At 45.7% G+C, this 21,271-nt stretch overlaps 1 protein-coding gene across 1 annotated transcript in view; it reads left to right on the top strand.

The window, feature by feature from the left end:
* Positions 1 to 20,790, top strand: part of LOC309332192 (uncharacterized protein) — a 38,337-nt gene extending 17,547 nt beyond the window's left edge. Inside the window, exons 8-20 of the mRNA XM_081845156.1 lie at positions 949 to 1,109; positions 3,136 to 3,221; positions 4,898 to 4,981; positions 5,801 to 5,863; positions 8,268 to 8,345; positions 8,443 to 8,531; positions 10,290 to 10,326; positions 11,421 to 11,569; positions 13,307 to 13,369; positions 15,882 to 15,957; positions 17,526 to 17,610; positions 18,927 to 19,014; positions 20,635 to 20,790. Coding sequence (XP_081701282.1) covers positions 949 to 1,109; positions 3,136 to 3,221; positions 4,898 to 4,981; positions 5,801 to 5,863; positions 8,268 to 8,345; positions 8,443 to 8,531; positions 10,290 to 10,326; positions 11,421 to 11,569; positions 13,307 to 13,369; positions 15,882 to 15,957; positions 17,526 to 17,610; positions 18,927 to 19,014; positions 20,635 to 20,748 — 1,173 coding nt within the window. The 3' untranslated portion in view covers positions 20,749 to 20,790. The remainder of the gene's footprint in view (positions 1 to 948; positions 1,110 to 3,135; positions 3,222 to 4,897; positions 4,982 to 5,800; positions 5,864 to 8,267; positions 8,346 to 8,442; positions 8,532 to 10,289; positions 10,327 to 11,420; positions 11,570 to 13,306; positions 13,370 to 15,881; positions 15,958 to 17,525; positions 17,611 to 18,926; positions 19,015 to 20,634) is intronic.
* Positions 20,791 to 21,271: the final 481 nt, after the last annotated feature.

Genomic DNA, 21,271 nt, shown 5'->3' with positions numbered 1-21,271 from the left:
AGGTTATTTTAAAACATCCTTTTCATTTCATTATATATCATTGAAATGAAATGAGACTCTTAATCTCAGGGATATGGGTTAGAGCTTCACGTTGGGCAAAAGATAGCCCTGTATTTCAGGGGGTTGGACTAGATGACCCTCATGGTTCATTCCAACTCTACAATTCTGTGATTCTTTTTATATATATATATACTTTTTATTAATTTCAACATACCAATTATTATACATTTCACAGAACTTCACATCTTATACAATCTTTTTGTTGTTGTTTTTTTAAATGATATTTATTAAAGTTTCCAATTAATACAAAAAATAAACATACACAAAAAATAATAATAAAAACACAAACATACAAAAGCAAAAAAGAACAGTTAAAAACAAATGTAGTTTCCCTTACTCATTTCCATTAACTTATTTCCCAGACCTCCTCTCACCTCCCCCTTTTGTATTCCCGTTCAAATTCTTAATTCAGCAAATCCTTATTATAACTTGTTATAACTTATCATAACTTATTCAATCTTTTTGGACTTCCATCAGCACCTCTGATGATCCACCATTTTTATCATTTCTTCTGCATTTCTTAAATTCATATTGCCTTTAATTATCTTAACTCACAATCCACCTCTAACCATTTTTGCAATAATTCAAATCATTTACCTCACAAAACTTCTTGCAAACCTACAAGCGTAATCTGGTCATCACAATTACTTTTCAAATAGTCCGTAAATTTACACCAGTCTTCTGTGAATCCCTGGTCCCGCAGGTTTAGAATTCTTCCAGTTAGTTTATCCAGTTCTGCATAGTCCATCAATTTCATCCTCCATTCTTCTTTTGTCGGTAATTCTTCTTGCTTCCATTTTTGTTCCAATAATATTCTTGCTGCCGTCACTGAACTACAATACTGTGATTCTATAGGGGAAAAACCCTTGATTCCCTGTGTTTTTTTAGGTGCCCTATCATCACCGAAGTGGAACGCAATACCTGGGCACAGAGCCAGAAACCGAAGATGCCACTGCAGCCCAAAAACTGCGAGAGGCTGGGGCCATTATTATCGGTGTCTCAAACATGCACGAATTGGGTATTGGAACCACTGGTTGTAACCCCAACAGGTAAAATAGCTCACATTCATTAAACAGGGGCTTGTTGATAACACTGAATGGAGCTTTCTCTTTAAAACATGAGTGGAATAAGAAAGGTAATAAATGTGGAGCAAAGCATTATACAGTGGTACCTCGGGTTAAGTACTTAATTCGTTCCGGAGGTTGGTTCTTAACCTGAAACTGTTCTTAACCTGAAGCACCACTTTATAGCTAATGGGGCCTCCTGCTGCCGCCGCACTGCCGGAGCACAATTTCTGTTCTTATCCTGAAGCAAAGTTCTTAACCCGAAGTAATATTTCTGGGTTAGCGGAGGCTGTAACCTGAAGCGTATGTAACCTGAGGTACCACTGTATTGGAATGCTCAAGTTAAAAGGTTGGTGAATAATTTTGGTCAAAAGGGACCAGACAAAGTCTGAATTGCGATTATGTTTAGAACCACTAGCTATCGCTGTCAGCAGTAAAACTCACTTTAAAGGAAGAGACGTGAAAAAGGAAGAGTTTAAAGTACAGTGGTACCTCAGGTTACATATGCTTCAGGTTACAGAGTCCACTAACCCAGAAATAATGCTTCAGCTTAAGAACTTTGCTTCAGGATGAGAACAGAAATTGTGCTCTGGCGGCGTGGCAGCAGCAGGAGGCCCCATTAGCTAAAGTGGTGCTTCAGGTTAAGAACAGTTTCAGGTTAAGTACGGACCTCCAGAACGAATTAAGTACTTAACCTCAGGTACCACTGTAAATCTTTATGGTATTAACACTGAATTGTGTGGTTCCTTAAATGTTAATATGGGTGGCGTTGTTGTTGTTGTTGTTGTTGTTGTTGTTGTTAATTAAATTTGTATACCACCCTATACCTGCAGGTCTCAGGGCAGTCCACAAGGTAAAATCGCAATATAAAAACAGAATGTATAATAAAAATAAAAGCAAGAATGACCCAATAACCCCGCTGCCCACTAAAGAGAAAATAGAAGGTCTTGGAATTTGAGAGGGAGGCTGCCCTTTACCATTTGCATGGTCTCTGCCCAGTTCAGCCACTGCTGAGGTCTCGCTGGCTCTGTGAGGCTAGGTCAGTGGCTCCCAACATTTTTGGCCATGCTCCACCTATGCATCTCTAAAATCCTGATGCCCCCTCTGTGACATATACAATATTTTTCGCTCTATAAAACACACTTTTCCCCTCCTAAAAAGTAAGGGAAAATGTGTGTGCGTCTTATGGAGCGAATGCAGGCTGCGCAGCTTTCGCTGAAGCCTGGAGAGCGAGAGGGGTCGGTGCGCACCGATCCCTCTTGCTCTCCTGGCTTTGCTTCGATGGAGAGGCGCTGCACAGCTTTCCCTCTCTGCGCAGCGCCCCTTCAGCAAAAGCGGGAGGAGAAATGGAAGGGGCTCTGTTTCTCCCGCTTTGCTGGAGAGGTGCTGAGCAGAGAGGGAGAGAACATTTTTTTTTTCTTGTTCTCCTCTAAAACTAGGTGTGTCTTATGGTCGGGTGCGTCTTATAGAGCGAAAAATACTTATTACATTGGTACCTTGGGTTAAACACACTTCAGGTTGCATACGCTTCAGGTTACAGACTCCGCTAACCTAGAAATATTACCTCAGATTAAGAACTTTGCTTCAGGATGAGAACAGAATTTGTGCTCTGGCGGCGCGGCAGCAGCAGGAGGCCCCATTAGCTAAAGTGGTGCTTCAGGTTAAGAACAGTTTCAGGTTAAGAACAGACCTCCGGAATGAATTAAGTATTTAATCCGAGGTACCACTGTACCCAAAAAATGAACTCCTATTCATGTGGAAGAAACCTAAAAGGCCATTAACTTGGTCTAACTCATTCTCAAATTGCCCCCCCTTAAAAATCAAATTGCCCCTCTGTGGAGCGTGTGCCCCACGTTGGGAACCATGGGGCTAGGTAGAGCATTGAGACTGGGTGCCGTACCTCGTGGCCTCTGCCTTGAACCTCACCTGTGTGGCAAGATGGTGAGATCCTTCCCTTCCTCCAACGGTCTTGGGGGCACTGCCTTCAGAATCTTTCTCTGTCTCCCTCCAGATATCACGGTACGGCGAGGAACCCGTACAACCCCCAGCACTTCACTGGGGGCAGCTCTAGTGGGTCAGCAGCAGCCGTGGCTTCAGGTGAGGTTGTCCAATGAGTTGGGGAGGCGGGAAGAAGGAGAGCAGCAGTTCAACAGAGGCATCGACTGGTTCCCTTGTTCCCCTGGCAAGGAAATCTATCCCCTGTACACAGAGGCGTAGGAAGGTCAGGTGGTATCTGGTGTGGAAAATTTCTTATCACCCCCCCCCCACACACACATTGATTTTTGTTTGCCTGCAAAAATGGTTTTACGTTCTTTCATATTTTCTTACAAAGGAATGTGGATTCTGGGCGACTGTGGACAGATACTTAAATCTACAGGATGGGTTGTGTTTTGGCTCCACTGAATTGAAATTTTAGCCTTCACAACATATAAAAATGGCCAAGTAAACAGTTCTTTTCGTGGAGGAGGGTCAAGATATTAACTGATATGCAGGAAATTTCAGATATGGCTGTATAATCCCTAGTGTAGTAAGATAAGACCTTTGGAGCAGGCATTTTCAAAAATAAAGGCTTTTTAAAATAATTATTATTATTTTTTATTTCCAAAACCGAAAAATTATCCATATTCAACATCCATATTCATTTTCTAACATAAACCTATTACACGATTAACTAAATTAAAATATACTTAATTACCATAAACTTCTTTGCTGTATACAAATACAACACAGTTAGAAATTTTATATAAAAGCTCTTATATTATAATATTTCAAATTCCCCTTCACCATGTTCCTTCACCCATGTGTGATCTCATTTTTTTTTTACTTCCGTCTTGTTGTGTTGTTATAATTTAATCATTGTTCAGCTGATTTTTTTATTATTTCCTTGCTTACCCCTGCACGTTTTACACGTTATCTATTAATATTCCAGTTCCGAAACCATATTTTTTCATATATTCCTTCACTCCCTCCCACTCTTTTATTATTCTCTGATTTGAATGGCTTCTAATAGTTGCCGTCAATTTTGCCATTTCCACAAACTCACAGAGTTTACTTTGCCATTCTAATAACGATGATATTTTCTCCCCCTTCCAGTTCTTCGAAAAAAAGTTTTTTATGAACCACCCTAGTAGGGCAGTAATCATTCCTTGATAATTTGTCACCCCCTCCATGATGGCACCTGGGGTGGAACGCCCCCCCCTTCCTACACCCCTGCCCATACACATACCACCACAATGGACCAGAAACTCAACAAGTTTGCTTTTCATAACCTTTTGCACTCCATCAGTGATAGAGCTGGGCGATAGCTGGTTATCGCCAGCTAAATATCACTATATCTCTTTTTTTTTTAAAAAAAAAATTCTTTTTATTGAGTTACTTTCATCATAACACAAACATCACCAAAACAGAAAAACGAAAAAACATTTAAAGGAAAAACAAAGGAAAAAAAAACACACATGTGTGTGTGTGTGTTTTTTAAATATCACTATATCTCAATATATCATGATATATATCGGCGGCAGCGGCGGCGGGCATTGCTGGGCTTCCCTGCGGCGGCAGAGGGTCCCACCATACCTCCCTGCAGTGGCAGGTGTGCCACGCTTCCCTGCAGCAGCAGGGGCCTTCTCATGGAGGCAGAGGGTCCCGCCGTGCCTCTGCAGCGGCAGGGTCCTTCCAACTCTACAGTTCTGTGATTCTGAGGAGATTGTGTGGGGGAATGCAGAACTAGATGGTTTCCCTCAACGGAAGGCTCGTAATTCTGCTTCTTTTTGTAGGCCTTTGCCCGTTGGCTCTTGGTACAGATGGGGGCGGCTCGGTGAGGATCCCTGCGTCTTTCTGTGGCATTGTGGGACTCAAAGGTAATCTTCTTCTTCTTTGGTGATCGCTCATTGCCGAGTAAGATTGCCTTCCATAAACACGGTTTTAACAGTGAGTCTATAAGTGACTGTGGAGGCCAATTCTGGATCCACATGTCCTTCCACAGAGGGGGACATAGGTTTCCGGGCGGGAGTTGATCACGGTGATGGCACGGTGTGCCTTCCTCTTAGCACATTTCTGCCTTTTGTCCTGAGTTTGAGCGTCTTCAGATTCCATGAAACCTTTGGTAAAGGCTGTTCTCCAGTTGGAGCATTCGCAGGCCAGTGCTTCCTAGTTGTCAGTGTTTATACTACATTTTTAAAGATTTGCCCTGAGAGAGTCTTTAAACCTCTTTTGTTGACCACCAGCGTTACGCTTTCCATTTTTAAGTTTGGAATAGAGTAGTTGCTTTGGAAGACGATAATTGGGCATCTGCACAACATGACCAGTCCAGAGGTACCAGCGCACCGTTAACCAATTAACTGTAGTGAGAGGTCTAACTAGAAATGGATAATTCTCTGTTTATCATGAGAGCCAGCCATGGCACCACAGCCACCGAGGGAGCTTCATGATTGAGCAGGGATCAAATCCAGCACTCCATCCTGGGTACCAGCTGGTCCCTTGGACTAAGACCCTTGCTTGGTTTGGTGCTTAAAGCAGGGGAAGGAGAATATGGAGCCCTTCCATATTTCCCCTTCCATAGGCTGCTGCTTGGAGCCTGATATGATTCAGCGTTCAGGCCAAACTAGTCTCTGGCCTCTCCTTTTGGCCACCTGCTACTTCATCATGCCTCTAATCCACTTGCTTTGTGTCATCTGAAGGTACCTTTGGACGCACCAGTGAATTTGGCTGTCACCCTCTCTCCTATTCTACTGTAAGCCTTGGTAAGAAGGAGGTCTTTGGAGTTGTCTGTCTAGCGGAAGAAAGTGTGTGTGCACCTGCTGAAAACTTGTTCCGTCATGCCTTTGCAGGCAGTTAATAATAATAATAATAATAATAATAATAATAATAATAATAATTTATTTGTACCCCACCCATCTGGCTGGGTTTTCCCAGCCACTATGAGCGGCTTCCAATAAAGATTAAAAATACATTAAAATGTCTCACATTAAAAACTTCCCTAAACAGGGCTGCCTTCAGATGTCTTCTAAATGTCAGGTAGTTGTTTTTCTCTTTGACATCTGACGGGAAGGCGTTCCACAGGGCGGGCGCCACTACCAAGAAGGCCCTCTGCCTGGTTCCCTGTAGCTTTGCTTCTCGCAGTGAGGGAACCGCCAGAAGGCCCTCGGTGCTGGACCTCAGTGTCCAGGCAGAATGATGGAGGTGGAGATGCTCCTTCAGGTATACTGGACCGAGGCTGTTTAGGGCTTTAAAGGTCAACACCAACACTTTGAATTGTGCTCAGAAACGTACTGGGAGCCAATGTAGGTCTTCCAAGATGTGGTCTTGGCGGCCGCTCCCAGTCACCAGTCTAGCTGCCGCATTCTGGATTAGTTGTAGTTTCTGGGTCACCTTCAAAGGTAGCCCCACGTAGAGCGCATTGCAAGAGTCCAAGCGGGAGATAACTAGAGCATGCACCACTCTGGCGAGACAGTCTGTGGGCAGGTAGGGTAGTTGGCTGGTTTTCAATTTTAATTTTGTATATCATTTTTTTTATTTGTATGACTTCCTGATTTTTTTAAATGAATAGTGGCATGTCTATAAATAGATTAAAGCCTGAAATAGATTAATGAACAAGCCGTCTTCCAGAGAGGAGCTTATGCCTGGTCTTTTTAGGTCAGTGTGAGCTGGCAGCTAAATCAAGGTTTGGTTTAGCGTGTCGCAACCAGGACCTGTTGCAAATGTGGCTTCAGTATACCTGAAGGAGCATCTCCACGCCCATCATTCAGCCCCGACACTGAGGTCCAGTGCCGAGGGCCTTCTGGTGGTTCCCTCCCTGCGAGAAGCGAGGTTACAGGGAACCAGGCAGAGGGCCTTCTCGGTAGTGGCACCTGCCCTGTGGAACACCCTCCCATCAGATGTCAAAGAGAAGAACAACTACCAGACTTTTAGAAGACATCTGAAGGCAGCCCTGTTTAGGGAAGTTTTTAATGCTTGATGTTTTATTCTGTTTTTAGTGTTCTGTTGGGAGCTGCCCAGAGTGGCTGGGGAAAGCCAGACTTTTGGCTTAGCTGCTGTGGTGCACTGATCTGAAAAGCAAAACAGCTGCAGTCTCCGAAGCCGTGGTTTGGCTTAGTGTGATGTGTGAATTTGGTGTGTGTGTGTGTGTGTGTGTGTGTGTGTGTGAGAGAGAGAGAGAGAGAGAGAGAGAGAGAGAGAGAGAGAGAGAGAGAATCTGTGTCTACCATATTCCTGAGAACACAGGCAGCTTTCTATATGAACTGGAAACTTGCTTGTTGTTAATGTACTTTCTTATTTCACTGTATAATATAAAACAGAGAGAACAATTATAGCACCAGACGAAGATGAAGCTCCCACGTCGCCTGCCACGTCAAACCCTCACACATTCTTCCGTCCACCTGAAAGGGGTTGGGATAAGGTGGTGGAACAGACTGCGCCACATCAGATTATATACGTGCAGCCAATTGATTCTGATGCTCCACACGTATAACTCCCTGCAGATAAAAAATAAAAAAAATCCTTCCAGTAGCACCTTAGAGACCAACTAAGTTTGTTATTGGTATGAGCTTTCGTGTGCATGCGCACTTCTTCAGATACACTGAAACAGAAGTCACCAGATCCTTATATAAAGTGAGAGGGTGGGGAGGGGTATTACTCAGAAGGGTGGTAGGAATGGGTGATTGGCTGATAGGTGTGGTAAACCTGTTAATGACTGCAATTGGTCTTACAGGAAAAAGCAAGGGGTGAGATGGCTGAAAATAGCTTTATCGTGTATAATGTGAGAAGAATCCAATGTCTCTATTCAGACCAGGTCTCTCCATGGCTTTAAGTTTGGTAATAAATTGCAATTCAGCAACTTCTCTTTCCAGTCTATTTCTGAAATTCTCTTTCTATTCACTCTATTTCTGAAATGCATACAAAAGCTCATACCAATAACAAACTTGGTGTCTAAGGTGCTATTGGAAGGAATTTTTTTATTTTGTTTTGACTACAGCAGACCAACATGGCTACCTACCTGTCCCTGCAGATAGAAAGCTAGCACATGGGGCGGGGGAGAGTTCCAGCTAGAACCTTGGCCTGCTGTGATTTTTTTCTACTTGCAAGGTACTTCTTTTATTTTATAAGGATCCAGAATGCAAGTTCTCCCCCCCCTTTTTTTTTGGCTAGGCCCCTTGTCTACATCAGTGGCAGATGCGGCTGTTGCTTATGCGATCTTGGCTGGTCCTGACCCCCGCTATCCGTATGGTGAGTCTTAACTGCCCGTTCGCTCCCATCCGAGGTAGCACGACTTATCTTCCTTCCACTGCGTGCCTGTTGACGGTTTCTTTTTCACCTGTTTCAGGATTAGGCCAGCCCAAACCATCCCTCTCTGGAGTCCTCACACCTGATCTGAAGGACTTGAAGTTAGGGATTGACTGGACTTTCTTTAAGGTGCCTGTTTACCTCTTCGTTTCTCTTGCATCCTTCATCTACATGCAGCCGCTAGGAGAGATCATCAGGGGGTTTGGGCTGGGTGTCCATCAATATGCGGATGATACCCAGCTCTACCTCTCTTTTAAATCAGAAACAGTGAAGGCGGTGAAGGTCCTGTGTGAGTGTCTGGAGGCGGTTGGAGGATGGATGGCGGCTAACAGATTGAGGTTGAGTCCTGACAAGACAGAAGTACTGTTTTGGGGGGACAGGAGGCGGGCAGGTGTGGAGGACTCCCTGGTCCTGAATGGGGTAACTGTGCCCCTGAAGGACCAGGTGCGCAGCCTGGGAGTCATTCTGGACTCACAGCTGTCCATGAAGGCGCAGGTCAATTCTGTGTCCAGGGCAGCTGTTTACCAGCTCCATCTGGTACGTAGGCTGAGACCCTATCTGCCTGCGGACTGTCTCGCCAGAGTGGTGCATGCTCTGGTTATCTCCCGCTTGGACTACTGCAATGCACTCTACGTGGGGCTACCTTTGAAAGTGACCCGGAAACTACAACTAATCCAGAATGCGGCAGCTAGACTGGTGACTGCGAGTGGCCACTGAGACCACATAACACCGGTCTTGAAAGACCTACATTGGCTCTCAGTACGTTTCTGAGCACAATTCAAAGTGTTGGTGTTGACCTTTAAAGCCCTAAACGGCCTTAGTCCAATATACCTGAAGGAGCCTCTCCACCCCCATCGTTCTGCCCAGACACTGAGGTCCAGCACCGAGGACCTTCTGGCGGTTCCCTCACTACGAGAAGCCAAGTTACAGGGAACCAGGCAGAGGGCCTTCTCAGTAGTGGCCCCTGCGCTGTGGAACGCCCTCCCACCAGATGTCAAAGAGAACAACAACTACCAGACTTTTAGAAGACATTTGAAGGCAGCCTTGTTTAGGGAAGCTTTTAATGTTTGATGCATTACTGTATTTTAATATTGTGCTGGAAGCCGCCCAGAGTGGCTGGGGAAATCCAGCCAGATGGGCGGGGTATAAATAATAAATTATTATTATATTATTATTATATTGAGAGGGACACAGGTGGCGCTGTGGGTTAAAACACAGAGCCTAGGACTTGCCGATCAGAAGGTCGGCGGTTCGAATCCCTGTGATGGGGTGAGCTCCCGTTGTTCGGTCTCAGCTCCTGCCAACCTAGCAGTTCGAAAGCACGTCAAAGTGCAAGCAGATAAATAGGTACCACTGCGGCGGGAAGGTAAACGGTGTTTGCATGCGCTGCTCTGGTTCGCCAGAAGCGGCTTAGTCATGCTGGCCACATGATCTGGAAGCTGTATGCCAGCTCCCTCGCCCAATAAAGCAAGACGAGCGCCGCAACCCCAGGGTCAGTCACGACTGGACCGAATGGTCAGGGGTCCCTTTACCTTTACTATTATATTGAGATGCAGCCATTCCATCTTCAGAATGATGCTTCCTGGGTGTTAGATGGGGGACTCCGGGCACTTCATGCGGCTCTTAATCTCAGGATCATGAGTCTGGGTCCCACTTGTTGGGCAAAAGATTCCTGCATTGCAGGGGGTTGAATCAGGTGACCCCGGGGTCCCCTTTCAACTCTACAATTCCACGTCCCCTAAGGAGATGTAAGGCCGCCCTATGACTCTGTCACATGACTGGGAACGTGGTGGGTGCCATAGATGAAAGGAGGAGAAAAGTTCTTTAATTGTGGTTCCGCAAACGTGGATCCTTGGGGATAACTCTTTTTTTTTGCTTGTCTGCCAGGCATGTGATGCTGAAATCCTAGCCACCTGCCAGAAAGGTAAATCATTCATAATTGTAGTGGTTCTAGGGGTTGCTCGTGCGTAAACCGGTGCAACGCCTGGCCTGGTTGCCTGAGTGAACCTTTTCTGTCCGGACAGCCACTCACCCGTGGCTGACTCAATCGCTGGCAGAATCCGTCAGTGGGCGTTTCTTGAACTTCTTCCAGCAAAGAAGCTCTTTGACGCCTAGACTCCTCCTACTCTCCCTGCGCGGAAGCCTTCTGCGCAAGGAGGGTGTAGGCAGCGGAGGACCCTTACTCTCCCCGCTGGTCCCTGGCAAGGAGTCATGGGACCGCCTCGCTGCTTCCCCCATCTGCCCCCCTTCTCCACTGGTGCTACGCTGATTCTCTTCCCCAGAAGATGGGCTGCTTCTCCCCATCCCGGAATGCTCTCTGGAACCCCTCCGGAGCCCGCTCTCTCCCTCCGGCCCTGATGGCAGTTCCCTGACAATAATGAACTGAAAAAAAATGTTTAAAAGTAGTTTCCCAAAAAACAAACAAACCCAGAGTCCTTTTTGTTGGGAATAACTCAGAAGGAAATTCACAGATGTCGGAAAAGGTTATTTATGTATGCCACTACTGCGACTCGTGTTTGTTTGCCCCAAAATGAAAAATGAGTGAAGTCCCAACCAGAGAAGATAGGCAACTTAAATAGATGGAATATGTGCAGCTTGTGGACCTAACATATAGAATAAGAGAACAAGAAGAACATACGTTTAAAGAAGATTGGAAAATGTTTATTGAATACATGCAGGAAAATTGTGTTTTATTTGAAAACGTGGATAAATTCAACAGTGTAAATAAGTTTTGACAGATGTAATAACAGAATACTGAATGGCTTAGTTTATATAAAATTTGCAGGGATTTATGCTGTGCAAAATGAACCATGGAAAGAGAGGAAGGGAAGTCATTGATATTTTAAGGGAATATTCTAAAATGTAAAACAGAAATTTAATTTTTAAAAAAACTCAAAAAAGAAAGCAAGGTAAACTACATCACAGATTTGCTGAAACAAATGGGGACACTTGTTAGGCTATTAAGTCTCTCTTATTTCCCTCCCCCACCCCCTGGCGTCGGCTGCCACTGATGATCAGCTGTGAAGTTCCTAGAAGGTTTAGGTGCCTCAGTGGTTGATGTGTCCCTGCCAGAACTGGAGGAGATCCGAGTGGCTCATGTGATCTGCATCCTTAGTGAGATGAGAGATTTCCTGCAGCCTGACTTCAACAATTCCTTTGACCAAATGGTAAGTGGAGGGCTGACTTGGAAGTGTTGTCCCAAAAGCAGCTGGAGACTCAAGTTTGGGAAACCCTGGGATAGATTGTGAAGCCGCATCTTCCTCGCCAGGGCCACCGATTAACCACAGTTTCTCCAAACACAGAAATGCTTTCTTTTTCTTGCTTACCGCACTGAGTGGCACTTGAACTGATCTAGCAGTTCCCATATTCCTTTCCGTTTTGGCCCTGCGACACACCTTGCATGGCTTGAACTGTCTACATGGCTAGGCCTTTTTTCTGTAAACATGTTTGACGTGTAATGCTTAGCGTACCCCTTTGCTTGTTTCGTGACCGCCATGCAACGGGAATATGATGTATTGTCCTAAAATCTGTTCTTTTTTTATAATATTTTTTTATTAAGTTTTCCATGTTAACAATCCAATCAGATCACATTAAATATTCCAAATTATACAGATACATATCATAAAGTCCAAATATTTTGGCAAATTATAAATTTTGGGGGGGGCTTCCCATGCTTCAAGTTCACTGGGGTCCAATCATCTTATGTTTCTACTGCCTTGAGTTTCCAATAGTTCTTTGTTTAAATCCTCCTGTTGTTATCTATCCTTCCTTCTTTCATGGCCTCTGAGTTGTTTCCACAGGCGAGTTGAAGTGAACGATAATATACTTTTGTGTGAACTTTATATGACTCTCCTTATTTTTTTTGCAGCTGGTAAGTCTATCATTTGCAGTATGTCCTCACACACTGATGTTTATGCCGAATCAATCCAAAAGTCCTTCTCTGGTGGCAGACGCCATCTTCTCTCACTTCCAATGAAATAAAATCTAGGCGTTTGCTCATTAATTTTCTCAGACAGGTTGCATCAAACATTAGTCTTTCCAGGGGAGGTTTGCCAAATCGGACTTAAAGTACAGATATATTAACATATTAAGAGCTCGCCTCCCCCTATGACTATTTATCTCTGCAACTCAGTCTATCCCATAATGGCGGATCCCGATTAAATAGTGCGTCACAGGAGAGTCTTTTATCTTCTTCCAAATATTTCAAAGGCTTTAGTTAGTATTATTATTTCCACACAGTTTATATTTTCCGATCTCACTTGCTATAAGTAATGTAGACGGTTCTTCCGGGGTGGGGGGTTGGAACTAGAAATGGAACTAGGAGCGCTCATGAAGACAGCGTCCAGGAGATCCGAACTCCCTCGAGGGCTTTCCATCCAGTCCCCCCACCCCCTCCTTTACGAACTCGGGGGTGGTTTGTAGGCATCCGCGGATGAGACTGCATCTTCCCTTCGACCAGGAAGAATTTGGGAGGCTGATTACTCCCATTTCAGCCTCTAAATTACCTTGTGGGAGCTGGAGAGATGGTATTGTCAGCCATCTTTTGCGGCGCCCCTAGCGGAGCCCCCGTATTGTCCTAAAATCTGTTCCTAAAGCCCACCTTTCAGATGAAGGGGCTTGGAAGTTCTGGAGCATCCAAGCAGTTGCTGCTCTGAAACCAAGCAGCTCTTGACACGATGGTGGACAGGGAGGCGAGGAGGAGGAAAAAACATCTGCACATGGCTCAGCTCTGCCCGTATCTGTGCCTTTTTGTCTCTGTTCTCTGTTCTCTGGTGTGTGTAGAGGGGTCTTAACTTCAGCATAGCTCTATTCCGTTACCATACCTACATGTCTGTTCTAGGTGGGCAGGTTGTCCATGAATATTTAGGATTAGGCTTTTACCCCCGTGTTTCTTCCTTTTCCAGAATCTGGAGACTCGTCTTAATCTTGCAATCGCTTCTCAGTTCACAGCTCTGGATTATATTAAGGTAAAAGGCAATTAATTGCAAGATTGCACAGTTATTATTATTTTTTGCTGTATTACAGTAGGGTATGCTTTCCTGTTCTTCAGCTTTCGCCCTTTGTTTTGGTCGTGGGTGAAAAGAAGGTTGCTTGCGGTGTTAAATCTGTAGTCCCAACTCACAGCAGCTCCAGCCACCGTGGCCAGTGGTCAGGGATGACTTGAGTTGAAGGACAGCAGTATCTGGTGAACGGCAGGCTACTTGCTTTTTAAATCACACACATTTACCTCAAATCCCCCCTCTTCAAAGTAGGCCCGTTCCACCTTAGGGCATACCCTCTCAACATTTCTCCGATGAAAATTGTCGAGGTTGTACAGTTACTTATCTCCTTGGTTTGCGGGTCGCATAACTCCATACCCTCCCAACATTTCCCTGATGAAAATAGGGACATCCTAAGGAAAAGCGGGACATTCCAGGATCAAATCAGAAACTGGGACGGCTTCTGTAAAACCAGGGGTAGGCAACCTAAGGCCCGGGGCCTGGATCCGGCCCAATTGCCTTCTCAACCGGCCTGCGGACTGTCTGGGAATCAGCGTGTTTTTACATGAGTAGAATGTGTGCTTTTATTTAAAATGCATCTCTGGGTTATTTGTGGGGCCTGCCTGGTGGTCCCCCCCCCCATGGTAAATCTTTATAGGTTTAAAATACAGATGTAAATGGTCATTTACAACAAAGTAAGTATAGAAAAATTCAATACAGAAGAAAAAACATCACGACATAAGATGCTCCCTGGTGTTTTTACATGAGTAGTAGAATGTGTGCTTTTATTTAAATGCATCTCTGAGTTATTTGTGGGGCATAGGAATTGGTTCCTCCCCCTCAAAAAAAAAATATAGTCCGGCCCACCACATGGCCTGAGGGAGGTGGACCAGCCCCCTGCTGAAAAAGGTTGCTGACTCTTGTGTAAAACCCTGGACTGTCTCTGGAAAATAAGGACACTTAGAGGGTCTGTCAGTGGGCAGTGGGCATATTTGCTGCCTGTTCAGGCTGAGACAACCTGTCTGACGCTCCTGTGTCACTCACACACCTGTGGGTGGGATGGATGGGCTGCCCTTTTAAGGGCTGGGCACCTGCCCTCGCTCCCTGTCCCTCAATGTGACTTGTTGGTCGCTTTGGGGCTGTGTAAGAATTTTTGGCTGATCAGCCGTTTTGGGGTGGTTCTTTCGCCTACTGAATAGCTGCTGAGCAATAGGTGGTCTGCTGTACTGTTAATTACGTAAGCCTGGTCTTTAATTGGGTCACTTTTGGCGGTTCAGGTGTGGGGAGTAATTGTGCTCCAGCCTGGCGACTCCCTTTCTAGGTGATGGGCTGGTCCCGAGGCTTGCTCTCTGGGTCCTGTGGCTCTGGGTTAGGACACTGGCCACCCCGGAAGCCTAACTGCTTAATCAACCCAAAGCTATGGGGCCCTAGGGTAGTAGCAGAGTAGCATAGGCCTTCCTTCTCACCTCCAGGTGTAGCCTGGGATGAGGAGGCAGGCTGGACAGCCATTTCCTGCAGGTAAGGGGTGTGGTCACCCTAGAGGTTGCGGTTTGTTCAGATGTGCTTCTCCCTCTGTAGGGGCTTTTCATGGGTTTTATTCTTAAATTAACCCAGCATTTGCATGAGTCTCTCTGTTTGGCCATCAAGTTTCAAGTACAGTTGTACCTTGGTTCTCGAATGGAATCTGTTCTGAAAGTCCATTTGACCAGTGGTGGAGCTTCATGCTCTGGCACCGGGGGGGGGGTGAAGAGCAGGCAGGGGCGGGGCTAGTGTGCGTCCTGGGGGCGTGGCACACCTGTGAGGGCGTGGCACCCAGTGTGCATGGGGGGGAGCCGCAATGTCACCCCACTGGGATCGTGCTACCGGGGGTGGTGCGCTCCCCCCGCATTCCTCTTCCTCCACCAGTGTGTTTGACTTCAGAAAACGTTCAAAAACCAAGGCACAGCTTCCGATTGGCCATGGGAGCCTCCTGCACCCAATCGGAACCCACATAACCCGCGTCAGACGTTCTGCTTCCAAAAAACATTCGCAAATCGGAACACTTACTTCCGGGTTTACAGCATTCGGGAGCCAAAACATTTGAGTCACGAGGTATTTGAGAACCAAAGTACAGTGGTGCCCCGCAAGACGAACGCCTCGCAAGACGGAAAACCCGCTAGACGAAAGGGTTTTCCATTTTGGAGGCGCTTCGCAAAACAAATTTCCCTATGGGCTTGCTTCGCAAGACGAAAATGTCTTGCGAGTTCCTGCGGGGGTTCCCCCCCCCTTTTCCTAAGCTCTAAGCCGCTTATCAGCTGATCTGCTAAAAGCCGCTAAACCGCTAATAGCGCTAATCCGCTAAGCTGTCAATGGGCTTGCTTCGCAAGACGAAAAAACCGCTATACGAAGAGCCTCACGGAACGGATTAATTTCGTCTTGCGAGGCACCACTGTACGACTGTTCCTCCTATGGGCCAGTACCCAGTTTTCCCCATAGACTCAATTCCCACTTGTGTTTGCAGGCAAATCGGCAGCGGAGCCGCACCATGGCCCTTCTACGACAGATGTTTGCAAATGTGAACTGTCTTATTACCCCAGGTATCTTGATGTCAGCTGAATTTAACACTATTTATATTAACTTGTAGGGGCTTTATTGGCCTGATTTGCTTCCCGTCCTGCATGTGCTCTGGTCTAAATTAAAATGTTTTCATACTGAGTGTAGTAGTGGCCGGCTACATGACGTTGGGTGTTTTAAATGCAGCAGGGCGAGGTCAACACGGTTCCCCTGTTTGTTCCTAGAGAGAGGTGGTGTGTGTTTTGTGACTGGTTGGTATGACCTCTGTCTGGGTATGTTTAAAAAAAGGAGGTTATATGCGTTGTCACCTACCAGGCGCTGAATCTCTAAAATGGGCACGTTTCCTAAGCCATCTTCTACATGTATAATGCCCTCACCATATAAGGCATATCAAGGGAGATTTGAACTGTAACTTGTGGCTTGGCTCAGTTTCTTGATGTTTTTACTCCCCTGGGCACCTTTGGGAGGAAGCAGGGGATATAAATTAAATAAGTAAAGAAAAATATGGATTTATGTCATAAAACGTATATACTAAAAAAAACCTGGCCTAATGCAGCCAGAAATACACTAAAGATTTTTTGCTGAACTAGGTGAATTAAAGTGGTACTTAGATAGCAGAACATGCACTTTGTATGTGTATCATTTCAGATTCAATCCATAGTGCCTGTTTAAAGGATTTGTGTTTTGCAGGCAGATTTCATCAGCAAAAAAAAAATAATGTTTTTTCGCCTTTGACCTAACATCCCTTTTTCATTATCTGATTTTTTTATTGAAAGTTTTCAACATACAATGCAATAAAAGTCAGACTAATCTAAATAGAGAAGAAAACCGAAAGAAAAGAGAGAGAAAACAAAGAGAGAAAATAAGAGGGAAAAATATAAAAATACAGAACCCTCTGTCAGGGGTAGATTTTAACCCTTATCTCACACAAAAGGGAGAGGACCCTCCCTGCTCTCATTTGGGAGCTTCCATTTCTTCTGCCAGTCTCCCATCCTGGGAGTTCTTTTCTTCCCTGCCTCTCACGCAGGGTCCTTCATCAGTCATCCATCACCTTCCTGTGAGTAAATTGCAGTTTTCAGTAAATTTTGGCTTTCAGAACCAGCTCAGCTAAGTCTTATGTGTGGCATAAAGGTAAAGGGACCCCTGACCGTTAGGTCCAGTTGCAGATGACTCTAGGGTTGCGGCGCTCATCTCACTTTACTGTCCGAGGGAGCCGGCATACAGCTTCCAGGTCTTGTGGCCAGCATGACTAAGCCACTTCTGGCAAATCAGAGCAGCACATGGAAACGCCGTTTACCTTCCTGCTGGAGCGGTACATAATTATCTACTTGCACTTTGACGTGCTTTCGAACTGCTAGGTTGGCAGGAGCTGGGAACGAGCAACGGGAGCTCACCCCATGGCGGGGATTCGAACCACCAACCTTCTGATCCTTTTTTACTGGGAAACAATTATGGGGGTTGACTGGAAACGTTCACAGTGAGGGATAAGAGGGACCTATATAAGAGCCTATATAACTCAGGATAAAAGCATGCAACTTATAAAAAACACCCCAAAAACCCACTCCACACAAACATTTTTCTCTTGTTGAAGGTACTGCATGCTGTGCCCCAAGAATCCAGGACTCTGATCTTCTGACTGGGTGTAGCGATGTTAGGACAACGCTCCGGACCATGAGGTAAAGACATGTGTTTTTCAAGGGAAAACTGTGGCAATGAGGAAGGAGGGCAGGATTCTAGGGGGACCTGGCTCCCTCCAAAGTGAAATTGGCCATTGGATACATGGAAACTGAGACTTGCTTTGGTTTGGTGTCTTTGCCATCTTAAAGAAGAAATAATGCTCTTGGGATTTTTAACACTCCATGTTGGCTGGGTTTCAGCTGATAGAAACACCCCAGTTGGCTGGACTTCTTTGAGGGGAGAGTAAGGGGTTCTAGATTTGCAGCCCAAGTCGTTTTCCAGCTTGACCTTCATTGCTCAACAAGTATATATCTGCTATAGCAGGGCTGGGAGCTGCATGCCAATGGAGGATGGGGCCAAAGGGAAAAGTGGGCATGGATGTGACCCTTGAGCAGTAGGCTGCATTTAAGGCATGCAGATGTTGGAGGGTTCTACAAACATCTTTCCATCCAGGCAAGAAAGTAGCGGAAGAATGTTGCCTCAGGAGAGTGAGGAAAATCCTCAGGGATGATTCACACCCTGGCCAGCCAGGACTTTCTTGATCTCCTGCCCTCAGGCAGAAGATACAGAAGCATGATTAGTCTCACCAACAGGGTCAAGAACAGCTTCTATCCGTGGGCTGTTAGGCTGCTGAATGAAAAATAACAACAGGGCAACTGACTTTCGGGTTTGGTGGGTGTGCGTCAGTAAACGAGGGGAATTAAGACTAAAAGAGCTGAGTGGGGGGTGCTCGTGTAATCTCACTGTATACAAGTTGTACAAGCGACAATAAAGTATTTCAGTTGTCACAGTTCACATTCCAGTACAGTGGTACCTCAGGTTAAGTACTTAATTTGTTCCAGAGGTCTGTACTTAACCTGAAACTGTTCTTAACCTGAAGCGCCATTTAGCTAATGGGGCCTCCTGCTGCTGCTGTGCTGCCGGAGCACAATTTCTGTTCTCATCCTGAAGCAAAGTTCTTAACCTGAAGCACTATTTCTGGGTTAGCGGAGTCTGTAACCTGAAGAGTATGTAACCCGAGATACCACTGTACTCAAGGAGGATGTGAAGCTGGGCTGTTGAGGGATATGGTCTTAGGGCAGACTTTCCCAAACTTGGTTCTCCAGCTGTTTTTGGACTAGAACTCCCATCATCCCTAGCTAGCAGTACCAGCGGTCAGGGGTGATGGGAATTGTAGTCCAAAAACAACTGGAGAACCAGGTTTGGGAAACAATGGTCTAGGAGGGAGAGGGTGTGGCTTAGGGAGTCCTAAGGATCAGAGAAAGATGTCTGCTGGGCCACCTCTGATGTGCCCCTTCTCTCTTGATATTTGTAGGTACATGCAACTGGCCAACTTGACTGGCATCCCAGCACTGGTAATACCAGTTGGATATTCTATTTCAGGGCTTCCGATCAGCATCCAGGTAAATACGACTTTCTCTGGCTAGTAAAATGGGTAAAGGACCCCTGGATGGTTAAGTCCAGTCACAGGTGACTATGGGGTTGTGGTGCTCAGGCCGAGGGAGCTAGCATTTGTCCAAACAGCTCTCCGGGTCATGTGGCCAGCATGACTAAACCGCTTCTGGTGTAATGGAACACTGTGACGGGAGCCAGAGCACATGAAAACGCCATTTAGCTTCCCACTGCAGCGGTACCGATTTATCTACTTGCACTGGTGTGCTTTCGAACTGCTAGGTTGGCAGAAAACCGGGGCAAAGCAACAGGAGCTCACCCCGTCATGCAGATTCGAACTGCTGACCTTACGATCACCAAGCCCAAGAAGCTCAGCTCCACCCCCTCCCTCTCTTGCTGGCACCTCTCATAGCTCATCCCCATACACACAGCAGAAACAACCACATTAATTCACTCCTACCTTGGCACCTGCCTGATGCCTCTCACCCTGGTTCCTCTCAAATGTGGCAATGAGGATGAGAGTTTGCCCCTTCCTGGCCAAGGATCACGTGTGCTGCTCTGAAAGCTGGTTTGTTTTCCTCTGAAAAAATGGGTGCTCTCTGGTCACATTTTATATTACCGCAGGATCCTACTGAAATGTATGTAGGCCTCTTTTTCTTGCTTCTTGGCGAAGAAACCCTTGGCTGGTTGTGTTTCAACAGTGACCAAATACTAAATGTGTTAGCCAGACGTAAAATGCTAACGCCATGTAACAATGGAAATGCAACTACCCCATTCTTTTTCACACACCGTCATATAGATGAAATACATCCGCTGGCAGGTGTGGTAGCTCAAAATAGACACATTTGCCCCCGTGGTTTGTTAGGATACAAGCAGGAGAACCTGCCATATGAGGACATTCAAAGGGTGTGATTTTGAAGAACGCAAGAGCAGCCCTGCTGCAGGAAACCCAGAAGTCATCTATTCCAGCAACCCCTTCTCACAGGGACCAACCCAGAGCCATAACTTGGGGGTGGGGGTGCTAGCTGTGTTTTTTTGCCCCCAGTGGAAGTCCCCAGAGAGGTGCCATTGAGGCTCCCAGCCTGTGTGCGTGCACAAATATGCATTGGGGTGTGTATGCCAAACTGGGTCTTTGACCCAGGTGAAATAAAGTCTAGTTTTGCCCCATGCCAACCAGATGCCTAAGTTTCGCCATGTCCCCTCTCGCTATTCCCATCAGCTGGTATTCAAGTCATCCAGCCTCGGATGACCAAGGTAAACACTAGCCCTCACGGCTCGTAGCAAGTGGGGAACTGACTTTGCAGGAAGCTCCCTCTGTGGTATTCGTAATGTCTAGCTGAGCCTCCTTCAAATAGATAAGGGGCAGGCTTCTAAAATGTCAGTACCGTAAAACACTGAAGAAGTTGTGCCGGTTCTCTTCCCAACTTCACATCCCAGTTCTCTTACAGCTAGCAAGTCCCCTTTCCCTTAACTGAGATACTTTCAGGCCCTTTCAGTTGGTCTACTTAGAGCACAAATGACCTTGATGGAGGTGCTGCCGCCCTCTTTGCATGGTGTATTCTAGTAACTACTTTGAAGTATTCTTCCTCAGAGCGTATCCCTGTTATTGTACTCTTCTCTTTCTCACACAGATCATGGCGAAGTGGTGGGATGAAGCACTACTGTTCCGGATTGGCCTGAAGCTGGAGCAATTTCATGGCATAACAGCAAAACCAGCCATTTATTACGACATTCTTGGGCAATAGGGCCAGCTGTCTCGAACCAATACAAAGTAAAACTTTTTTTTTTTAGCGTTTGGAAGTTTTGGGTGGCACTTTTTCTGTGCAGAACAGGCACCTTTTCTGTGCATAAAAATCTTTGTTATTCATGGAATATGAAGTAATAACTTATTGTTTGGGTTTGGGTTGAGGTTTTAGATCTTTAGATCTACACCCATGCTACTTTGGGACTGGCCAGATTTAGGGTACCCGATCCTGAGCCAATGAATGCTCCACGGCGTAAATTACATGCAGCAGAGGCCAGCAGAAATAGGTGCTCTGAACTAATAACCCTCCAAATCAAATAGACTAAAAGCCTAATTGAAAATATATCGGGGAGAATGGCCATGGTTACAAAGTTCATTTTGCCTCTTTGTTTTTTAGAGGTAGAAAGGTTAATACAGAGTATTTAAAACAAAATAAAAAAATTCCTTCCAGTAGCACCTTAAAGACCAACTGAGTTAGTTCTAGGTATGAGCTACGAAAGCTCATACCTAGAACTAACTCAGTT

Source organism: Podarcis erhardii (genome assembly GCF_964252035.2).
Source record: "Podarcis erhardii genome assembly, chromosome: 17".
Lineage (NCBI taxonomy): Eukaryota > Metazoa > Chordata > Lepidosauria > Squamata > Lacertidae > Podarcis > Podarcis erhardii.
Note: the sequence above shows the minus strand (reverse complement) of the source record. Positions and strands in the feature narration are given on the sequence as shown.